Source organism: Schistocerca americana, chromosome 1 (genome assembly GCF_021461395.2).
Source record: "Schistocerca americana isolate TAMUIC-IGC-003095 chromosome 1, iqSchAmer2.1, whole genome shotgun sequence".
Taxonomy (NCBI): Eukaryota; Metazoa; Arthropoda; class Insecta; order Orthoptera; family Acrididae; genus Schistocerca; species Schistocerca americana.
The window spans coordinates 1,091,401,313-1,091,423,026 of NC_060119.1; the positions used below are offsets into that span (position 1 = coordinate 1,091,401,313).

The 21,714-nt window shown below is 38.6% G+C and overlaps 1 protein-coding gene across 1 annotated transcript in view; it reads right to left on the reverse strand.

The window, feature by feature from the left end:
- Positions 1-1,172: 1,172 nt before the first annotated feature.
- Positions 1,173-21,714, reverse strand: part of LOC124550560 (DNA primase small subunit) — a 91,629-nt gene continuing 71,087 nt past the window's right edge. Inside the window, exons 6-8 of the mRNA XM_047125321.1 lie at positions 11,763-11,968; positions 10,926-11,107; positions 1,173-1,383 (exon numbers count right to left, since the gene is read on the reverse strand). Coding sequence (XP_046981277.1) covers positions 1,364-1,383; positions 10,926-11,107; positions 11,763-11,968 — 408 coding nt within the window. The 3' untranslated portion in view covers positions 1,173-1,363. The remainder of the gene's footprint in view (positions 1,384-10,925; positions 11,108-11,762; positions 11,969-21,714) is intronic.

Consider the following 21,714-nt stretch of genomic DNA (forward strand, 5'->3'; position numbering starts at 1 on the left):
GCTCCACCACTAGTACCGTTTATTGGTAATGACCATTAGCTTTCTGCTTTAATACACAGATAGTAAGTGTTACCGAGAGCTACCTAATGCAAAAATGTTTTAATTCTCCTTCTCTGTTATTCATGCCAAACCACTGGTACTTTAGTTGCAAAAGTGTGCTGCTGTCTCGTATCCTGCTTGCATAACAGAATTTAAGGATCAAGTGAATTCCACAATAATTGTTAACTTTCTTTGTGAACAGTGAAAGTACTTTGTACAGCTTTGCCAAGTTAGGCTGGCAACCAATTTCCTTTTATGTAATTAGAGTTTACTTTATTACTAATAGAACCTTGATTTGGTTCCCATTGGTTTTCGTGCTGCTTCCTTTGATTAGAAATATTTCAAGAAATGAAAACAGTCTGCTGCATTTTATTACATGTGATCACAGTGAAAATTAAAATCCTTTCACAAGAGTAACATTATCGGCAAATTGCTAATTTTGTAGTAGCTGGTAATGTTACAGACTGTGGCAGTCTAACATGTAGCACCATGATTTGCCGAGTATGTTATGGAACTGCTTATGAAATATGTTGCCACTGATAAGGATCGCCAAGTTTATTTACTAACATGGTCTTTGGGCTTTGTGAAATATAAACAGGAGTGTCGGTGGTCATCACCGAAATGTGTGTTGACAATAATAATAGTGCAAATAAGACAATTTAAATCACTGGTGTTGTGTTAGTTCTTGAACACTCTAGTTATGAAGCCAACATGTTTCAGGAAATAAGATGGTTATATTTCAGTGTTACCAAGGAACTGCAGCAGTGGTCATCATTAAGCAGATTAGTAACATCCCAGCATGCTAGTCACTGAGATTTTGAAAACACAGAGAAAAATCTTAATCTAATAATGCATAACATGTATAAAATGAGTGTCTCAGCTAGCAAGTGTCAAATAACAGTAAAAAATTTGCAGCAGCCAGAAAGTAACAAATTACACTATTTATTTACATGTCACTGCCCAGGAAAAAGTTTTAAAACCAGACAGGTGTGGTTTAATAACTGTTGAGAGAATAATGTTGTGCGAGTTGAAGATGTTACATTATTACATTTTTTTTTATACACTATCTTACTCTCTACAAGAAAAAAGTTTATGTAGAAGAGGAAGGTCACTTAAGGACATTAAGGATTATATCAGACTTATTCAAAGTCTTTATTGTCAACATATGTTAATACTGAACTAATTTACAACATAATTATAAAAACAACATTCATTAATATTGAGGACATCTTATAACACAAAGAAAAGCGTGTTCTGATATGTTATGTGGGAGCAGCAGTCTTTTGTTCTTTTGGTAACTGCATCATTTCACCCCAATGGCTTCTTAAAATTCCATGCTGAGATCTAAGAGAGAGCGAAAAAAAAAAAAAAAACACATTTTAATCAGTATAAGACACTGCCAAAATGTAAATGCAGTACATCAAGAAACAGCACAATACATTCAGTTTAAATAAGTGACAGTATTTCCCAATAATTAAAATGACAAAAGATCCTCATGTCCAAGGTAGTAGTGCTCCACCATTAGTACTGTTTATTGGTAATCACCATTAGCTTTCTGCTTTAATACACAGATAGTAAGTGTTACCGAGAGCTACCTAGTGCAAAATATGTGCCATCATTATGGACATTAATTTTACGATGAATTTCAATAAGTTTCACGTTTTTCCTGCACACAAACTGAATAATGAAATGCTGTCTTTTGTGATGTAAATTTTTGGGGGAAGTGATTTTAAAAGCTGGTGTTTGCGCATCAGCACGATGCTGCCACCTTGTGAACATCCTGCTATGTTTAGGGACATGATTGTCGATTTAAATGTTACTGCTGCCACTTTTCACATTTCAATTACAATTTACACACACACACACACACACACACACACACACACACACACACTCTGACTCTGTGAGAGATATGAAACGCTGGTGGAAATTAAGCAGGCTATTATCTGCCTGTATAGACTCTGGCAAGGTATTGGTGTATTCAGCTAACTCACACTTCAGATTGCAGATGCCACACCCAATGGGACAAAAGGCTACAAAAAGAAAATTGTTTGTCGTGAAGTGAATGACAGCTGTTAAAATAGAGATATTAGTGAGGGTTTTGCTAAATTTGATGAATATATAGTTCAAACACATCAGCATCACATTGTTTCAATAACAGAGTTACTGGGTGGGGTACCTACCTTGAGACATTTTAACTGTAATGTTTTCTTAATACAATGAGATGTGTCTGACCTGAGTGAGAAGCATCAGCTATGAACCATTTGTGAACTTCAATCATTCAATTTGTGTACTTTCTACTATAATAAACATGTGCCCTCATAATGGACATTAATTTTATGATGAATTTCAGTAAGTTTCACATTTTTCCTGCACACAAACTGAATAATGAAATGCTATCTTTCGTGATGTAAATTTTTGGGGGAAGTGATTTTAAAAGCTGGTGTTTGTGCATCAGCATGATGCTGCCACCTTGTTAACATCCCACTATGTTTAGGGACATGATTGTTGATTTAAATGTTACAGCTGCGACTTTTTGCACTTACATTAGAAATTTCTACAGTGGAAACACTTGTTTACTACAAATTCCTCCGACAAACTAAACTACCAGCAACATTGAACCTCACCTTCCCAGTTCATACTGCCATTCAACAGTGACATGCCACCCCCCCTGCCCCAGTCTCTCATCAAACCATTCCACGGTCACTCGCCTTCCATGAATTTCTTACCTCCACTTGGCCTCAAAATCCTTTTGCAAGTCCCTTCTCAATACAAATCTCACAATAGAAGAAAGGACATGCATTCGCAATCTCAAAAACAGACCCTCATATAACCATCCTTCCAGCAGACAAATGCTCCGCCACTGTTGTGATGAATTGCAGTGACTACCTGACAGAAAGCCAACTAACTGTCTGACTACACCACTTACAATCTCTGCCATGGTGTCCATCATAACCTCCACTCCCTACTGAACACCTTTGGCTCAGCCCAGAATCTCTCTCGAGTCCATCTCCCTCCTCAACCCAACAACCCCACTCGCCTTGTACGCGCTTCCCAAAATCCACAACTCAACAATCCTCAATACCCCATTGTAACTGTTTAATGCACTCACTGAAAGAATTCCTATTCACTACTGCTAATGCCGCCTTCCTATACATCAACATCCCTCACGCAGCTATCAAACACTGCCTCTTCCAGTGTCCTCCCAACTCTGAACTCACAACTTCATTTCTCATACATCTTACCAACTATATCCCCACATAGAACTACTACTCTTTTGAGCACAAGGTCCACAAACAAATCCATGGCACCCAATGGATCCACATGGCAGCCTCCTATGCCAACTTGTTTATGGGCGATTTAGCCAAACCCCTTGTCTGGATCAAATTCACTGATGATATCCTCATAATCTGAACTCAAGGCCATCATAATCTGGACTCAGGGCCAAGACACAACCTCGACACATTCTGTCCCATTTGCTTTCTCACACACACACACACACACACACACACACGAAAACTTGTTAAAGGATTTACTCTGAAACCTAGCAAAGTTCTCATTCTCTTTTGTGTGTGATTCTCGATGGCTGAAGTCTCTTGCTATTTGATGACTGACCTCCTTACTCCTAAACTAGTATTCTCCCCAGAGCTTCACACATGTATGCATTTGACACATGTACTGAAAATGCCTCCTCCTCCTGTGTGTGTGTGTGTGTGTGTGTGTGTGTGCGCACCTCAACCACCTGAAGCACCACAGCCAGACTTAATGAATTTCCTCCACATCAAAAGAAATAATTACTAAATGACAGTGTCTAGTATACTTATATGAAACAATATTTAATTTTATTGATCCCCAACATCTGTGTAATGCAGCAATTCCACAAACCTTTTAACTAGTACTGAGATAAAAGTTATTCAAGAATGCTAAATTATTATAAAAGGACATTTATGGGTGTGAAAGCTTTCTTGATATCTCGCTTTTTTATGCTTGTGCTCTCTTGCCGTTAGGTCAGACTGAATGTTCATCAAAGCGTACAAAAATAAATTGGGTACTACGACTAAGATATTTGAAGATCCTCATCCATTTCAGACAAAAAGAAAAATAGATTTCATTCATAAAAAGTGAGGAAATTAAATAAGGAAGCCTTTCGCTCGGTTTGCAATTATTTCAAAAGCCATTTCGTGTGTAATTACTACACTGAAGTGCCAAAGAAACTGATATAGGCATGCTTATTCAAATACAGAGATATGTAAAACGGCAGCATATGGCTTTGCAGTTGACGACTCCTATATAAAACAACAAGTGCCTGGCACAGTTGTTAGATCAGTTACTGCTGCTACAATGGCATGTTATCATGATTTAAGTGAGTTTGAATATGGTGTTACAGTCAGCGCATGAGCGATGGGAAGCAGCATCTCCAAGGTAGCGATGAAGTCGGGATTTTCCCTTATGAAAATATCACGAGTGTACTGTGAATATCAGGAATCTGGTGAAACATCTGATCTTTTTGAGCCAATGGACATGTATAGGTATGGAGACAGTCTCATGAATCCATGGACCCCGAACTGTCAGCAGGAGACTATTCAAGCTGGTGGAGGTTCCATAATAATGTGGGGCGTGTGCAGCTGGAGTGATGGGGGACTCCTGATAAGTCTAGATACGACTCTGATGGGTGACACAGACGTAAGCATCCTGTCTGATCATCCACATCAATTCATGTCCATTTCGCATTGTGACAGACTTGGTTAATTCCAGCAGGACAATGTGACACCCCACATGTTCAGAATTGCTACAGAGTGGCCCCAGGAACACTCTTCTGAGTTCAGACACTTCTGCTGGCCACCTAACTACCCAGACATGAACATTACTGAGAATATCTGGGATGCCTTGCAACGTGCTGTTCAGAAGAGACCTCCACCCCCTCGTACTTTTGCAGATTTATGGACAGCCCTGCAGGATTCATGGTATCAATTCTTTTCACTGTCAGTAAAATAGCAAACAAATTATTTCCAAGTTAACTGTGGGCCACAGCTATTTTGCAGTTTCAAAAGTAAATGAAAGTTAACAGTATTATTATCATTCTTGATTTTGGTAAAAGTATCTGAGATTAAACAAAAGAGTATCAGGCCTCAGGTTTGTTATAATATTATTACCAAAGTTAAAGTTTTCAGAATAATTTTATGTAATAGTTCATACTCTTGAATATCACATATAGAATATAAAGCGAATTTCATATAATTGCTGGTAGTAATGTTATACTCTCACCTTCATCTGTCTATCTCCTCCTTGTCCTCTTTCTGTCAATTTCCTCCTCCCCCTCTCTCTTTCCATCTTCGCCTCCCCTCTACTGCCCATGAAACTACACCTTTCAGCTGCTTCATGGATCTCCCCCTCCACCCCTCATCTATTAATTTCCCTCTCCCCTGAGCCCTGTCCATCCTATCCTCTGTCCACCTCAATCTGTCCTCAGCCATGCTCAATAGCAAGTATAGCACCTGCAATGAATTTCAATAAAGCAGGCCCATACTATTTCCACAGCATGTCTGTTACAGGGCAGGCTGCACATCAGCTACTTGAAAAATCATTATTTGCCCATAACACACAGGCTGCCATGCAAAGCAGGTTGATACTATTCCAACATAACATGCCTGTCATGCAAAGCAACCTACATGTTGGGGCCTGGAAAAACTTTTCTTGCCCTTGACATGAAGGGTGCCCTGCAATGCTGGCCGATTTGGCCAGCACATACTGTCCCCACACAATATGCCTGTAATTCAGGGCAGCCTATATGCCAGGGGCTGGTAAGAACACCATATCTCTGCTCTTCTTGGTGATAGGAGGTTATAAACCCCACACTGCTGATACTCGTAAGGCCTTATGTTTCTGTGCCAAATTTGTTTGAAATCAGTCTGGGGGTCTGGAAGGAGATCGCAGATATAAGGAAATACACTCTGCATATGCAAGAACTTTCCTACACAGGTAGTCACATTACATAATAGATTTTGGGGTATATAATTTTATCTTTAGATTGTGTAGTGCCACTATATACGCCAATCTTTCAGAGGACCTGGACCAGGAAGGTTTCACGCACTGGAGCAGCAAACTGTTAAATATGCAACTAAGGCTTTGCAGTCGCTTGAGAAATTATCAGAATACAGATGCTGAAGATGAAAAAGAACTGTCTAACAGCTAGCAGCATAGATTTCCCACCAAATATGGTCTGATGCAAGAGGATGCTGAAGAACATGGGGATAATGATTCAGAAAACGTGCATCATAATTCTGATCAGTCATAATTCAGGAAAAAATTGGGAAAATGTCAAGGACTGTCAACAGTGGGAGGTCACCTTAAAGGTTAAGAAACATGATGTTTGCCAGGCAGCAGCAGATGGCTTCATAATAACACAATATAAAATTATAGACTTTCTTCTGATGAAAAGAGGACTGGTTTGAACAGAATGGTTCTATCGAAAAATAAATCACACACGTGGAACACAGCAAATTAAACAAGAGGGAAATCAACAATGAAATCTCAGTGACATGAGATACGATCATGTTTCATGTGCAATATATTATCTCTTCTTTGAGAAGAAAGCATACAAACAGTCCTAGGGATGGTTGCGAGAAGTGTGATAGCATTTCCTTATTTCAACATTTCCACATGTCACTTCATTAGGTACTTCTTGGAGTCCAGAGGCCTTCACTCCTTTTCTCATTATGATACACTGTAAAGCTGTATGATAAATAGTAGGTATTGTCAACAAATCTCTGTTGTTACATGTCTAAGTAACTGTTCTCTCTGTAAAATACTAATGCAATCACCAAGTAAATATTAAGATACCAACAGAACATACCTGTACACATCAGTTATATAATACAACTGGTTAAGCAGTAGCCCCCCCCCCCCCCCCCCTTCAAATGAGAAGCTTTCCTTCAACTTTTCTAGGTTACCTGCAATCTGCACAAATAGAAATAGTATGAAACTGTATAGTGAAAGTTTATTGTTAATGCAGTATACAGATTAAGTTGCTACAACATGCCTTTCTTTTGTTGGTGCCCCCTCTTTATGGGATATATGGAAAGTTAAGTGAACACAAATGGTAAGATTGATCAGTCCTTTTCTGAGTTCCATCCAACCTTTCTAGATGTTGACCTCACTGACTATAAGGTCCAAGCTTAAGGATACAAGTTAAACATTTGAGAAACTATAATAGTGGCACTTTAACAGTTATGATTCGTTTTTATGTCCCTACAGCCTTGGCATTCATGATTACTGTATCTGTTCCCACACTGGCATGCTACACTCCTGGAAATGGAAAAAAGAACACATTGACACCGGTGTGTCAGACCCACCATACTTGCTCCGGACACTGCGAGAGGGCTGTACAAGCAATGATCACACGCACGGCACAGCGGACACACCAGGAACTGCGGTGTTGGCCGTCGAATGGCGCTAGCTGCGCAGCATTTGTGCACCGCCGCCGTCAGTGTCAGCCAGTTTGCCGTGGCATACGGAGCTCCATCGCAGTCTTTAACACTGGTAGCATGCCGCGACAGCGTGGACGTGAACCGTATGTGCAGTTGACGGACTTTGAGTGAGGGCGTATAGTGGGCATGCGGGAGGCCGGGTGGACGTACCGCCGAATTGCTCAACACGTGGGGCGTGAGGTCTCCACAGTACATCGATGTTGTCGCCAGTGGTCGGCGGAAGGTGCACGTGCCCGTCGACCTGGGACCGGACCGCAGCGACGCACGGATGCACGCCAAGACCGTAGGATCCTACGCAGTGCCGTAGGGGACCGCACCGCCACTTCCCAGCAAATTAGGGACACTGTTGCTCCTGGGGTATCGGCGAAGACCATTCGCAACCGTCTCCATGAAGCTGGGCTACGGTCCCGCACACCATTAGGCCGTCTTCCGCTCACGCCCCAACATCGTGCAGCCCGCCTCCAGTGGTGTCGCGACAGGCGTGAATGGAGGGACGAATGGAGACGTGTCGTCTTCAGCGATGAGAGTCGCTTCTGCATTGGTGCCAATGATGGTCGTATGCGTGTTTGGCGCCATGCAGGTGAGCGCCACAATCAGGACTGCATACGACCGAGGCACACAGGGCCAACACCCGGCATCATGGTGTGGGGAGCGATCTCCTACACTGGCCGTACACCACTGGTGATCGTCGAGGGGACACTGAATAGTGCACGGTACATCCAAACCGTCATCGAACCCATCGTTCTACCATTCCTAGACCGGCAAGGGAACTTGCTGTTCCAACAGGACAATGGACGTCCGCATGTATCCCGTGCCACCCAACGTGCTCTAGAAGGTGTAAGTCAACTACCCTGGCCAGCAAGATCTCCAGATCTGTCCCCCATTGAGCATGTTTGGGACTGGATGAAGCGTCGTCTCACGCGGTCTGCACGTCCAGCACAAACGCTGGTCCAACTGAGGCGCCAGGTGGAAATGGCATGGCAAGCCGTTCCACAGGACTACATCCAGCATCTCTACGATCGTCTCCATGGGAGAATAGCAGCCTGCATTGCTGCGAAAGGTGGATATACACTGTACTAGTGCCGACATTGTGCATGCTCTGTTGCCTGTGTCTATGTGCCTGTGGTTCTGTCAGTGTGATCATGTGATGTATCTGACCCCAGGAATGTGTCAATAAAGTTTCCCCTTCCTGGGACAATGAATTCATGGTGTTCTTATTTCAATTTCCAGGAGTGTATATGGATAGAAAAACAGGCACACAGCTACCTTCATTATTAGTAACTACCTCCATCAATTCCGTTCACAAGCAGATTCACTGTCCAGCTTAGCCATACTGAAAACTACTCAAAAGTAATGTATCAACTTATATGTCTTATCCAGAACTGTCTCACCCCTTTTATAATTCTTCCAAACCCACACACAGGAACTGATTTGGTGACTTCCCAACATACATGTCTCACAAACTTGTGTGCACTGCCTCAATCAATTTCTTAAGCATACTGTTCACATTCTTCGTTCAGTAAGCCTCCACTGTCCAATTCATACTTGGCACTTCCCCATTACTCGTTTCCCCAGCTACCACTGGTAAAATATACCTAATCAAAAAGAGAACCACTTGTGCTCTTAAATGTCAAATGGACTAGCTACTAAAGAGCCTTTGTTCAGCTTTCTAGCTTCGCATAATGACCACTAAGTTGCTTGCGTAAGATTAACAGGGCTATGTCAAAGACACTACAGTGTTTAAGAAACAATTTACCACCACAATCCAAATTCTGTAACACAGTAGTTCTCAGCTAAATGCAGCCGGAGGAAGAAGTAACAATATACCTCTGTGCTGATTGACATAATTTCTACATATAAATGGTTCAAATACAGTGGAGTCAAAGGTGGTAGAATGAATCATCATCTAGAGTTATATAATCGATAGAGCTGCTTTTATTGGCTCGGAGCACTATGGGACTCAACTGCTGAGGTCATTAGTCCCCTAGAACTTAGAACTAGTTAAACCTAACTAACCTAAGGACATCACAAACATCCATGCCCGAGGCAGGATTCGAACCTGCGACCGTAGCGGTCTTGCGGTTCCAGACTGCAGCGCCTTTAACCGCACGGCCACTTCGGCCGGCTGCTGCTTTTATTCCCAGACCGTTAAGTTATTAACTGAATTTAAGAGAATTTTCAGTTGCTGCTGGTTTCTGGAGAATGATTAACATCCAGCCGATAATAAGAGAAGGTAAAGGTATTGAGCTCCAGTTTCGAATGTTAGAGGTTCAAAGCATCACAGAATTAAAGCTTTTCTTCCTGACTTTGTACAGTAATCATATTGCGTTTTTATAGCATCCCTGATATTGAATTTGGAACAGTAGAGGTGATGAGGCAAGCACAGCTACCACACGCTTTCAGTGTAGCTGTCAAGAGCAAGAGCTCAAATGATAAAAACACTGTTGCATGATTAGGTCAAGGTATAAGGATTAAGTTATCATTACAACCTCCTGGCCAAGATAGTCACCTAAAATGCAATCTCTCAAATTGCATGATGCTGGTTGAACAAGTGGCTAAGTAAATGACATCTTGCTGCCCTTGCAGTTTTCTCTGTTCAAATTCACATAGTGGGTATAGCAACATTGGTAATGTGATGCAGGGAATTTCCACATTGTTTAGCTCTTATATGGTTTTGAACTCATCCAACTATTTTGTAGTACAATGTGTATTTGATTTTGCAACAAGTTAGGACAGGTGAGAATATATGCTCTCAGCAAATCACATGTTTCAACATCACAACAAATGTAAGGAGATGATCTCAGAAACTTATGTTTATTTTATTCCGAGCAAAAGGTACACACACCTAAAGATAATAAAAAATTAAACCTGAAAATCTTGCACTGGGTGAAAAGAAACAGATGAATTTGGGACAGAGCGAAGAACTGAAAATGACAGACCAATCCTGAAAAGCCAGTGAATGATGGAGAACCGATAAACCAAACGCTAGCGAAGAGAAACTGGTAAGAATGGTTGATGAGGATAGAGGTACATATACTGACAAAAGAATTATTAGTAGTATTGGAAAAGTGAATAAGATAGAGGAGACATGAAATTGAAGAGGAGGGGCAGAAAAGGATTAATGCAGAAAGAATGTCACAAAAGAGTAAGATTTGGCATCAGTACAAACAAAATCCAATCAGAAAAGGGCCAGAGTGAGTAACAGAAAAGATAAAAGTAAAATTCCCAAAACCTGATATCAGATGGATGATGGGAAGGAAAAAATGACTATTCCGATTTAAGGCCAATTTGCTTTACCTCCCCCCCCCCCCCCCTTTACACACACACACACACACACACACACACACACACAAAGAGGGGCAGGGGATATAATTGGAAAATACCTTGATTAACACTTACCATGCCTGCTGATAACATCATCTTTTCCTGATTTTTCAAGTTTCCGTAAGAATTCTTCAAAAACTACGACACCCTTGTACATACTCGTTTTTTTATAATCTTTGACTCTCTTGTTACGATCATCTTCTGTTAATAATTCCTTCGTCTTAGCGTCATATTTCTGAATTTCATCAATTAACTGACTGTCAACATCAAATAAATAAAATTATTGTAAAATAGCATTATACACCACTGTTTTGGAAACTTTACTTAAAATTAATAAACATTCCCATAAAAATATGCTAATAGAAAACAACATGAAAGATAAATATACGTTGCACTGTTGTTATTAAAACCATGGGAAGGATAACAAAAGTGCAAGCAAGACTTGAGATTAAGAAAATGAAAAATACCTTGAAATGAAAGAATGCTTTGCTGGTGATGGCCTTAACAAGTGCAGATGGAGAAATCAACAATAAGTGTGTAAAAATACTACCTGGATGAATAGTTGTCAGAAACCTGATTAACAATGAAATGTATTTAACTGTTTGATAGGATAACAAATTAGCAATTGAGAAGATCCAGTTAGTGTGACTACACAGGAATACAGGGCACACTACACTGAAAAATGCAAGGGGGGAGGGGGCGCATAGGTAGTGGGGAGGATGGGGAAGAGTTCAAGAGTAGACAAAGAGAGGGAAAGTAGTAAGAGAGCTATCTGAGAGGAAAGATATGAAACACAGTAAAAATGGGGTTGATGAAAGACAACAAATTAATGGGAAAATGATACATCTGACACTTGAAAGTGAAAGCAAAGAAGAAGAGTATGATAGAGAAAACCTTGTATAAATCAGTTACCTGATTGTTGGAACTGCCGTTGGATTAAATTTCTCTGCTGCTTTTGGATTAAATGGAATGCACACTTTTCCTGTTTTTGGATGGACGCAAAATGGCGACTTCAATAAATGGTTCAGTCCTTTTGTGACATTAATATCCAACCTTGGGTAGGTGTACTGAATCATAATTTCCTGGATGATGAATTGTTTCCATTTTTTCAGATGCCCCTGTAGAACATAAAGATTGATGTAAATGAAAACAAATAAAATTTTAAAAGAGAGAGGATATGATGCATAAGGTATTGAAGCTTAATATAAATCACTGGAATCACAAAAAAACTGACATCCTGATGGGCTATGTTGATCTGGAGTTACAGTAAAAGAAAGGAAGCAATGAAATTGGGAAGAAAAGCAAAATGGAAGATTAGGGTTTAACATCCCATCAATGTCTACATCATTAGAGAAGGAGCACAGACTTGGAGAGTACGACGAAGGAAAGCTGTCTAGACTTTTCGAAAGGAGCCATTCCACCTACATCTGAAATGATTTAAGGAAATTAAATCTAAATTCTTCATTAATATGAGTACAGATGAAAGTTCTCCAACAGCCAATTCCCTTAACCCATTACTGGCCATTGTCCCTTTTTTGAGACGCGTATATTTTACTTATTTCTACGTAAGCAATGGAGCTTTTAGCTTTTATTGTTGCACCTGTAGGTTCAACTAACTGCTATTATGCCTGTAAATGTAAAATAAATAACTTTTTTCTAAGTACTTCAAGTCAGGAAAATTATAAACTTGTCGATTTTTTTGTTCTCACACTTGGCAGCACTATATGTCTGTTGGTAGTTCCTGGACAACAATGAGCTGTGATTTAGTTGTCTGGGCGTGTTTGTTATGAACTTATGGATGTCTGTGTAAGATTAAGTATACTTCAGATTTTTTCAAGTGAGTGCAATATCGATATATTTTATGCGTCCCAATAATGGGACAATGGCATGTTACACTATCATTTATTGTTGATGTGCCCTGTTCCTGTATACATGTATTATACAGAGAAGAACTGCATTTTACGTTCTTTATATCTGCTTTTTGCATATTCTATTCGAATTTTATGATTCCAACAGGATAAAAACATGCCGTGTGGACTTACACTTGAAGGAATTCTAGCAGAACTAGAGAACCACCAAGATACGTTGAAGATGATGACGTAGAATTGGCGATTATTCCACCCGATGCAGATGTAATAACAGATGAAGAAGACATTGACGAAAATCTACTGAACAATGAGTCTGTTGTGCAAGATGTAGCCGGTACTTTAGAGCTCATAACCAGCCGAGGAGAAGCTAATGCTACAGTTGTACCTCCAGAAGCCAAAAGAAGGAAAGCGTTAGGAGATGGAGCAGAAAGTAGTACATTATCTACAAAAAAATGTAAATGTAAATGGTATAAATGTCAACCAACGTACACAAAGACTAGTGAACCAGGTAAGAGCAACGAACATTGTGTTGCGAAATGTCTAGCAAATAAGACAGTGCCCCAGGTGTTTGAGGATTTTTTTTTCTTCTTAGAAACTAATGGATACTATTATTGAACAAAGTGAAATCTATGCTTGCCAACATAACAAAATAAATTTTCTGCTAACCAAAGAAGAACTAAAATCATTTATTGGCATACTACTTCTGAGTGGTTATCATAAGCTTCCCCACGAGAATATATACTGGGAACAGGCTCCTGATGTCAGTGTTGCTTTAGTCTTCAATGCCATGTCAAGAAATAGGTTTTGGGAAATAAAGAGATTAATTCATATCAATGACAACTCCAAAATAGACAGAAACGACAAGACGTACTAACTGAGGTTGTACTTTGAAATGCTAAAAAAGGAATTTGGTAAATTTGGCGTATTTCATTCAGAACGCTTAATTGATGAAATGATGGTACGTTATTATGGCAAACATTCAGCTAAAATGTTTCTGAGGGGAAAGCCTATCAAATTTGGATATAAAATTTGGTGTCTTACAAGTTCCAATGACTTTCTTTATAATTTTTCGCCATACTGTGGCAAGGCTGACAACAAACAGGAGCCTTTCGGTGCAAGGGTAGTAAATGAACTAACCAGCATGATTCCAGAATCCGAGTATCCGAATTATAAGCTTTTCTTTGACAACTTTTTCACCAGTGTTGACACACTGATCACACTCAGAAAGAGTAAACTGAAAGCTACAGGATCAATAAGAGGGATCCGAACTAATGCATGTCCTTTGATTGACTCGAAAAGAATGGCAAAAGAAAAGGAACGAGGATTCTATGACTACATGTTTGACAAAGAGAACGAAGTTCTGGTTGTGAAATGGAGTGACAACAAATGAGTATGTGTAGCGACAAATTACAGTACTATTACTCCTCTGAGTTCTACTAAAAGATACTCACGGGCACAGAAAAAGGAAATATCTGTTACAATGCCACATCTCATTGAAGAATACAATGCCCATATTGGTGGCGTAGATCTGCTGGACAAGCAGATATCACTTTATAGGATGAGGATAAGGTCAAAGAAATGGTGGTGGCCATTATTCACACAGATGATAGATATCTGCGTAGTAAACACATGGCGTGCATAGCAAATTGCTAACTCTAATGAGAAGCTCTCACTTTTGGATGCCTGATGGAGAATAGTGATGTTTTACCTATCAAAGGAAACAGGATCAGTACCAAAACACAGAGGACCACAAGAAAGCAAATTGATGGAAGGACGAGTGAGCACAGATGTACGACCAGATCCACGAAATCATTTCATTGTGCCAAGTAAAACACAGAAGAGATGTGCTTACTTCAAGAAAAAAAAAACAATAATTCGTGACAGGTGCAATGCTGGTGTACACGACAAGTGTTTTGCTTCATTTCATACTCAATAGACATTCAATAATATTAAAACATTCTTTATTTATTGTTTGTGTTGTTTCTTACAATATTATGTGTGGAGAATAAGGTTGTGAATTTGGTTAGCACATTTGGCCAATGTCCCAAAAATGGGACAGTCTGTAGTTTTTGTTCTAATACACTGAAAATTTTCAAAACAACTTTTTATTCAATTAATCACTCAATGTAACGTATTTATGTATAAAAGTTTGCAAAAAATGATCCGATAGAGTTTTGGCCAAGGACTAACTAAGCAACTGTGAGAAACAGCACGACACGTCAACAATGCAATAATGTAGGTACAGTGCATGATCCCTCAACAGATAAATTTTCAAAGCACAGATAACAACAGGTGTTGTATAAGAAATGATAATATGAAACTAGCATATGTGGTCCCAGCAAAACTGTCTGCATGAAACAGGTGATCCTCATGGATATGGAGGATGTAACTGTCTGAGAAGTATTTGGCTACTTGTAGGGCTTGTGGACTCAGTTGACAAACATAAATCTTGTTTGCTTTTGGTAACTGTGAAAGATATATTAATTAAGTATATGCACAACGTAAAGCTATATTTTTACTTTTGCAGCAGCAGGAAGGCAACGGGTTGCTTCAGCATGGGAACGCCATACCATATTTACTCGAATCTAAGCCGCATTTTTTTTCCGGTTTTTGTAATTAAAAAAAACCGCCTTTGGATTAGAATCGAGTGCAAAGTAAGTGGAAGTTCTGAAAAATGTTGGTAGGTGCCGCCACAACTAACTTCTGCCTTTGAATATGTGTAGCGCTACACGGGCATGCTTTGCAGGCACAAAGATAAATACTGGCGCAAAAACCTCTGCGTCAACAAATAAATAAAAAAAAAAGGTAGAAGATGAGCTTTTTTTCTCCGCACTGAGTTTCGACCACTGCATTTTCGTACATTATCCAAGGAAGTAAATACAAATTCCGTATTGTTCATCTTCAAATGTAGCAGCATTCCAATGTACTACGAAAATCCGAATGGCGAGACTGTTTGGGATGTTTGTCAAAATGGCCAACTCTATGTTCTGAATTTTTTCCTACCTGTGAGAAGAGATGGTTGCTAATAGAAACTTTTATGAATTGTGAATCACATGCAGTATTCTCTTCACCATAAGAATAATATGAATATAAACATTTTGCCATGTATTCTTTCATGTTTGCTGCTATCTCATTTAAATCTTGTCTGCTTAATAAACTACGAAACTAGAGTGAGACAACAGCAAACACGCAAGAATATACATATCATGTCATGTTTATATTCATATTATTCTTATGCCTAATAGTGATACAGACAGAAATGAAGCAGTTGACTAGATTTTTAAATCTAAGATGACTCTTAATTTCTGTGCAGGATGTAATGTACTGAAGAGGCATCTGCAAAGATTTTCAAACAGAGAAAAATTTTTGCTAAACTCTCATTCAGAACATCTTCTATCATACGCAGTCTATTATTTGGTTCTTGTTGATCATTATCAAAGAAAGCAGCAGTGTAAGTAACAACAAACAGCAGTCTCTTGCCATTGTTTCGCTAATGAGACAATTCCTCTCTCTCTTTTTTTTTTAATTGTAAGCGGTGGTAGTGTGCACAAAAGCAAGTCATGCGGCGAGTGGCAACAGGCCGTAAACACTCATTATCAGAATGCGACAAACAATGGATTACACAGTACAGTAATGCATTTTCAGTTAGAGTGATGTAAACACCTATAACAAAGAGACTGGCACTTATCAGATCAAAGAAAAATAAGCAATCAATTCAAACTAGACAAAGCACGTGAAAAAGGAAGGATACCCGTATAAATACGGACGGAGTGCCTGGCGCATAGCAATGGCTACCTGGTAAAGCTTAACTGCTAAGCTTACGACTCAAACCAAACTACTGTAGCTGTATCGTCATTCATTTGACCTAAATCGTGTCTCATATTGCAATGGACCAACCTTGTTTTGATTTGGAGGTGGGGCCTAAAACTTTTCTCTCCCCTTGAATTTCGAGTCTCAAATTTCAGGTGCAGCTTAGATTCGGGAAAATTTTTTTTCCTTTATTTCGAGTTTCATTTTTCAGGTGCGGCTTAGATTCGAGTGTGGCTTAGATTTGAGTAAATACGGTAATGTGAACTAAAAATTAAATTACTAACATTTGCTGGATTATCCCCTGCAGAGGAATTTTAAACACACAAAATACTTCAGCCATTTGAAAGATTTGTAACAATTGATGATGGAGCACTGGAATTTGATAGTAGGAAAAGGAAGAGAAGGAAAAATATTAGATGTATATGGACTGGGGGAAGGGAATGAAAGAGAAAGCCACCTGGCAGAATTTTGCAAAGAGCATATTTTCAATGCTAAAACTAGGTTTAAGAATCATAAGGGAGGGTTGTATATGTGGAAGAGACCTGGAGCCACTGGAAAGTTTCAGATTGATTATACAGTGCTAAGACAGAGATTTAGGAACGAGATTTTAAATTGTAAGATATTTTCAGTGGCAGATGTGGACTCTGACCACAATTTATTGGTTGTGACCTGCAGACTGAAACTGTGGAAATTGCAAAAAGGTAGGAAATTAAGGACATGGGACTTGGATAAGTTGAAAGAACCAGAGGTTGTTGAGATTTCAGAGGGACCACTAGGCAATAGTTGACTAGAACGGGGGAAATCAATACAGTAGAAGATAAAAGGGTAGCTTTAAGAGAAGAAATAGTAAAGGCAAAAGAGGATCAGATAAGAAAAAAGAAAAGACCTAATAGAAGTTCACAGATAATGCAAATGATACTGAATTTAATTAACAAAAGAAGAAAATTGAAAAATGCAACAAATGAAGCAGCAAAAGAGAATAAAAATGTTTAAAAAAGTGATACTGGCAGGAAGTGCAAAATGGCTAAGAAGGAATGGCTAGAGGACAGATGTAAGGATTTAGAAGCATATTTCTCTATAGGAAAGATAGATACCACAGACAGGAAAATGAAAGAGGCCTTTGGGAAAAAGAGAAGCGGCTGTAGAAACATTAAGAGCTCAGATGAAAAACCAGTGCTAAGCGAAGATGGCAAGGCTGAAAGGTGGAAGGAGTATATAGAGGGTCCTTACAAGACAATATTATAAAAAGGAATGTGTACATAGATGAAGATGACAGGGGAAATATTATACTGCAAGAAGAATTTTCACAGAACTCAGAAAGATCTAACAAGGGCAGGCCAAGATGTTCGGATCACAGATTTATTTCAAACTTTGTACACCTTAAGTAGGCCATTAAAAACAATATAATGTGTAGATAATAACATGCACTACTGTGGCAATTCCGAGAAAATCTCAAGAGAAGTTTTACGCATCTATTATTTAAGTGAAGTATCTGTGTGAAGATAATGACTGCCAGAAGTCATTGTGATCCAATGGTTAACTTTTAACTTATATTTTTTCATCATTATTATTTAATTTATATGAGATCTGAGAGGTAATATAACGACAAAAAACCACGTGCATTTTCATGTAGTTCTAGTGAATTTCATACATTATTTAACTATTAACTATTTTTAATTAAATTTTCAAGGACAAGGGACAGACTTGGAAAGCCCAAGTCAAACCTTGAAAAATAATGATGGGAATGATGTTATTCACAATCAGTAATATAGTAAGTCAGAATGTGCCAGACCACAAGTGTAATATACTATTACTCCTCAGATGTGCTCTCGACCTCACACATTGCAGGATGGTATTTATTATGCGGACATGGAAAACATAAATTGAAACGGCATATACTACATCAAACGAATGTAGTTTTCCTGCATTTAAGGGAATGTTCAGAGTTTCTAAGGGAAAACTGACCTCATTGATATTTTGAAAAGTTTCTCTTTCTTCCAATAATTTGGGTGCAAACCATGCATAATTCAAATATAGGTGCTGAAAAATGGTGATGTACGATGGAATGGATTTTAATAGCATCTTCACAGTGTAATATACCTACCATACAAAGACTTAATGAAAACTTCGATTCCCTGACATCGTGTAGTACAATACCTCACTTTAAAATGATTGGCACTGTGGTGATTCATGAATTTCATAAAAATGACACTAAATTGAAGACTAATTAGGAGACACTATTACAAAAGAAAACAAATGACGATGTATTTTAACAAACTGTGGCACTCATTGTAGTATTTGGAAAGACTTGAATTAGTGAAAATGGTAGGAATAAAATATATGGTATTAATCACCAACTGTAATTGTTCAAATAATTGGACTTTTACGAATGTGGTTTACTCATTCAAGAAGTTATTCTGTCGCTTGCAAATGAAGGCACATACTGTAAAACGTAAATTTAAGATGAAAGCTGTAAAGAACATTCCGTCTTAATGACTTTATTAATTAAACTTGTATTGTTATAACCAGATATACGCCTAATTATAAAAGTCTAGGCATCTGTTACAAATTCTGTCAATCAAAACCTGTTTCGTTTTACCCTCTTAGTTTCAATTATTGTTAGGAATGTGAGTCGTCTTGTAATTAGCATGTGTTAATTAATTTTGTGAAGTTCATTATTGTACTCATATTTAGATGGAATTTTCACATTAAAAACATTTCTACATTATAAATTTCACATATTATTCAATTCTGTAATTTTAGACGTATTATTCTGTGTAATCAGAACATCTTAGCTTTGGAACTTTTAATTGTAAATGTGATTAAAAATACGTTGTCATTATTAAGTAATAATGGTCCAAGTGACCATCCATTATTTAGAATATATAAATAGGGAAGCAGAGAGGCTGCTGGGACTGGCAGTTTTGAGCTGATCTCTCAAAGTGTAACCTGTGTTAGTTATTTGAATATTATTTCACTAAGATTTAAAGTTGTGAAAAAGTATGTTTCTTGATTTGTGAATCAGTCAGTTGTTTTATGAAGACATACTGTACAACTCGGCCTCTTTGCAATGTGTCATTATGAATTTGATCAGCTGTTACGAACAGAGGAATAAATGTTTAAAAACTGGAACTGATCACTTTCACTGTAAACCACACACTTCATGAAGATCCAGGCAATCTACGAATATTTCAGTTATGTGGAGAAAAATTTCGTTTTTAACCTTCTACTTATGATTCTAGATAACATCAGATGACATGCACTTTTGATAAGGCAGTTCATCTGTCTTCGAAGTTTTGAGGATTACCTTACTGACGAGTAGATAATAATTAAGTAGAGGTGTTAAAACAGGAAGCAACTTGTCATCTGCTGTCAATCAGAAATGAAAAGTTCTGAAGGAACTTAATAAAGTGTTTTACTTGCCAATAGAAATAAATGTCACATGGTTGGCAAATTGGAGTACATTTTGGGGGTATGACTAACTGTGCAAGCTGGAAGACCTGTAACAAATAATATGAAATTCGCTAAAACTTCATGCAAATACAAGTAGCTTTTGGAGTTATGTTACCTCTCAAATGTTAAAAATTAAATAATATGATGAGTGATGAAAAAAAGCAGACTGATAATTAAGTTTGAGTGGGACTCAGACCATCGCCTAATGTAAATTCGTCTTACAGAACATGAAAGCTAATCACTTGACCACCACGAACACTAACCACCAATACTCACGCACAGGTACATAAGCCACACTAACGCACAGGTACATAAGCCACATAACAGACATGTAAAAATTATCTTGCAATTTTTCGGAATTGCCAGAGTACTGCACCTTACTACTTGCACATTATGCTGTTTTTAATAGCTTAATAAAGGTGTACAAAGTCTGAAGTAAATCTGCGATCCCAACGCCGTGGACCCCCCTTGTAAGTTGAAACGAGGTTACGGAGGTAGACGATATTCTGTCAGAACTATTGAGAGCCTTGAGAGAGCCAGCCATGACAAAACTCTTCCATCTGGTGTGCAAGATGTACAAGACAGGCGAAATGCCCTCAGACTTTAAGGTGAATGTAGTAATTCCAAAGAAAGCAGTTGATGACAGGCGTAAAAGTCACTGAACTACCAGTTTGTCATGGTTGCAAAATACTGAACTAAATTATTTACCGGAGACTGGAAATACTGGTAGAAGCCGACCTTGGGGAAGATCAGTTTGGATTCTGGAGAAATGTAGGAAAATGTGAGGCAATACTGACCCTATGACTTATCTTAGAAGATAGGTTAAGGAAAGACAGACCTACATTTGTAGCATTTGTAAACTTAGAGAAGGCTTTGACAATGTTGATTGGAATACTCTCTTTGAAATTCTGAAGGTAGCACAGGCAAAATACAGGAAGAGAAAGGCTATTTACACAACAGACAGCAGTTATAGGAGTTTAAGGGCATGAAAGGGAAGCAGTGGTTGAGACGGGAGTCAAACAGAGCTATAGCCTATCCCTGATTATATTCAATCTGTACACTGAACAAGTAGTAAAGTAAACCAAAGAAAAATCTGAAGTAGGAATTGAAGTTATGGGGATGAAATAAAAACACTGAAATTTGCCAATGACATTGTAATTCTGTCAGAGATAGCAAAGGACTTGTTAGAGGAGTTGAATGGAATGGACAGTGTCTTGAAACAAGAATGTAAAATGAACATCAATGAAAGTAAAATGAGGATAATGGAATGTAGTCGAATTAAATCCGGTGATGCAAAGGGAACTAGGTTAGGAAACCAGACATTTAAAGTAGTAGATCAATTTTGCTATTTGGGCAGCAAAATAAATGATGGCTGCAAAAGTAGAGAGGATATAAAATGTAGATTGGCAATGGCAAGGAAAGCATTGCTGAAGAAGAGAAATTTGCTAACATCAAATACAGATTTAAGTGTTGTGAAGCCTTTTCTGATGGGATTTATTTGGAATGTAAACTGTGGAGTATAAGAATCATACACAGAGACCAAGACTGAATACAGTAAGCAGATACGGAAGGTGTAGGTTGTTGTAGTTGTTCAGAGATAAAGAGGCTCGCACAGAATATAGTAGCATGTAGAGCTGCTTCAAACCAGTCTTCATACTGAAGACCATAATAGCAAAACAGTAAGTTCAGCATAAAGTACTGCCAGATAGTATTGGCCACTTGTGCTGCAATGC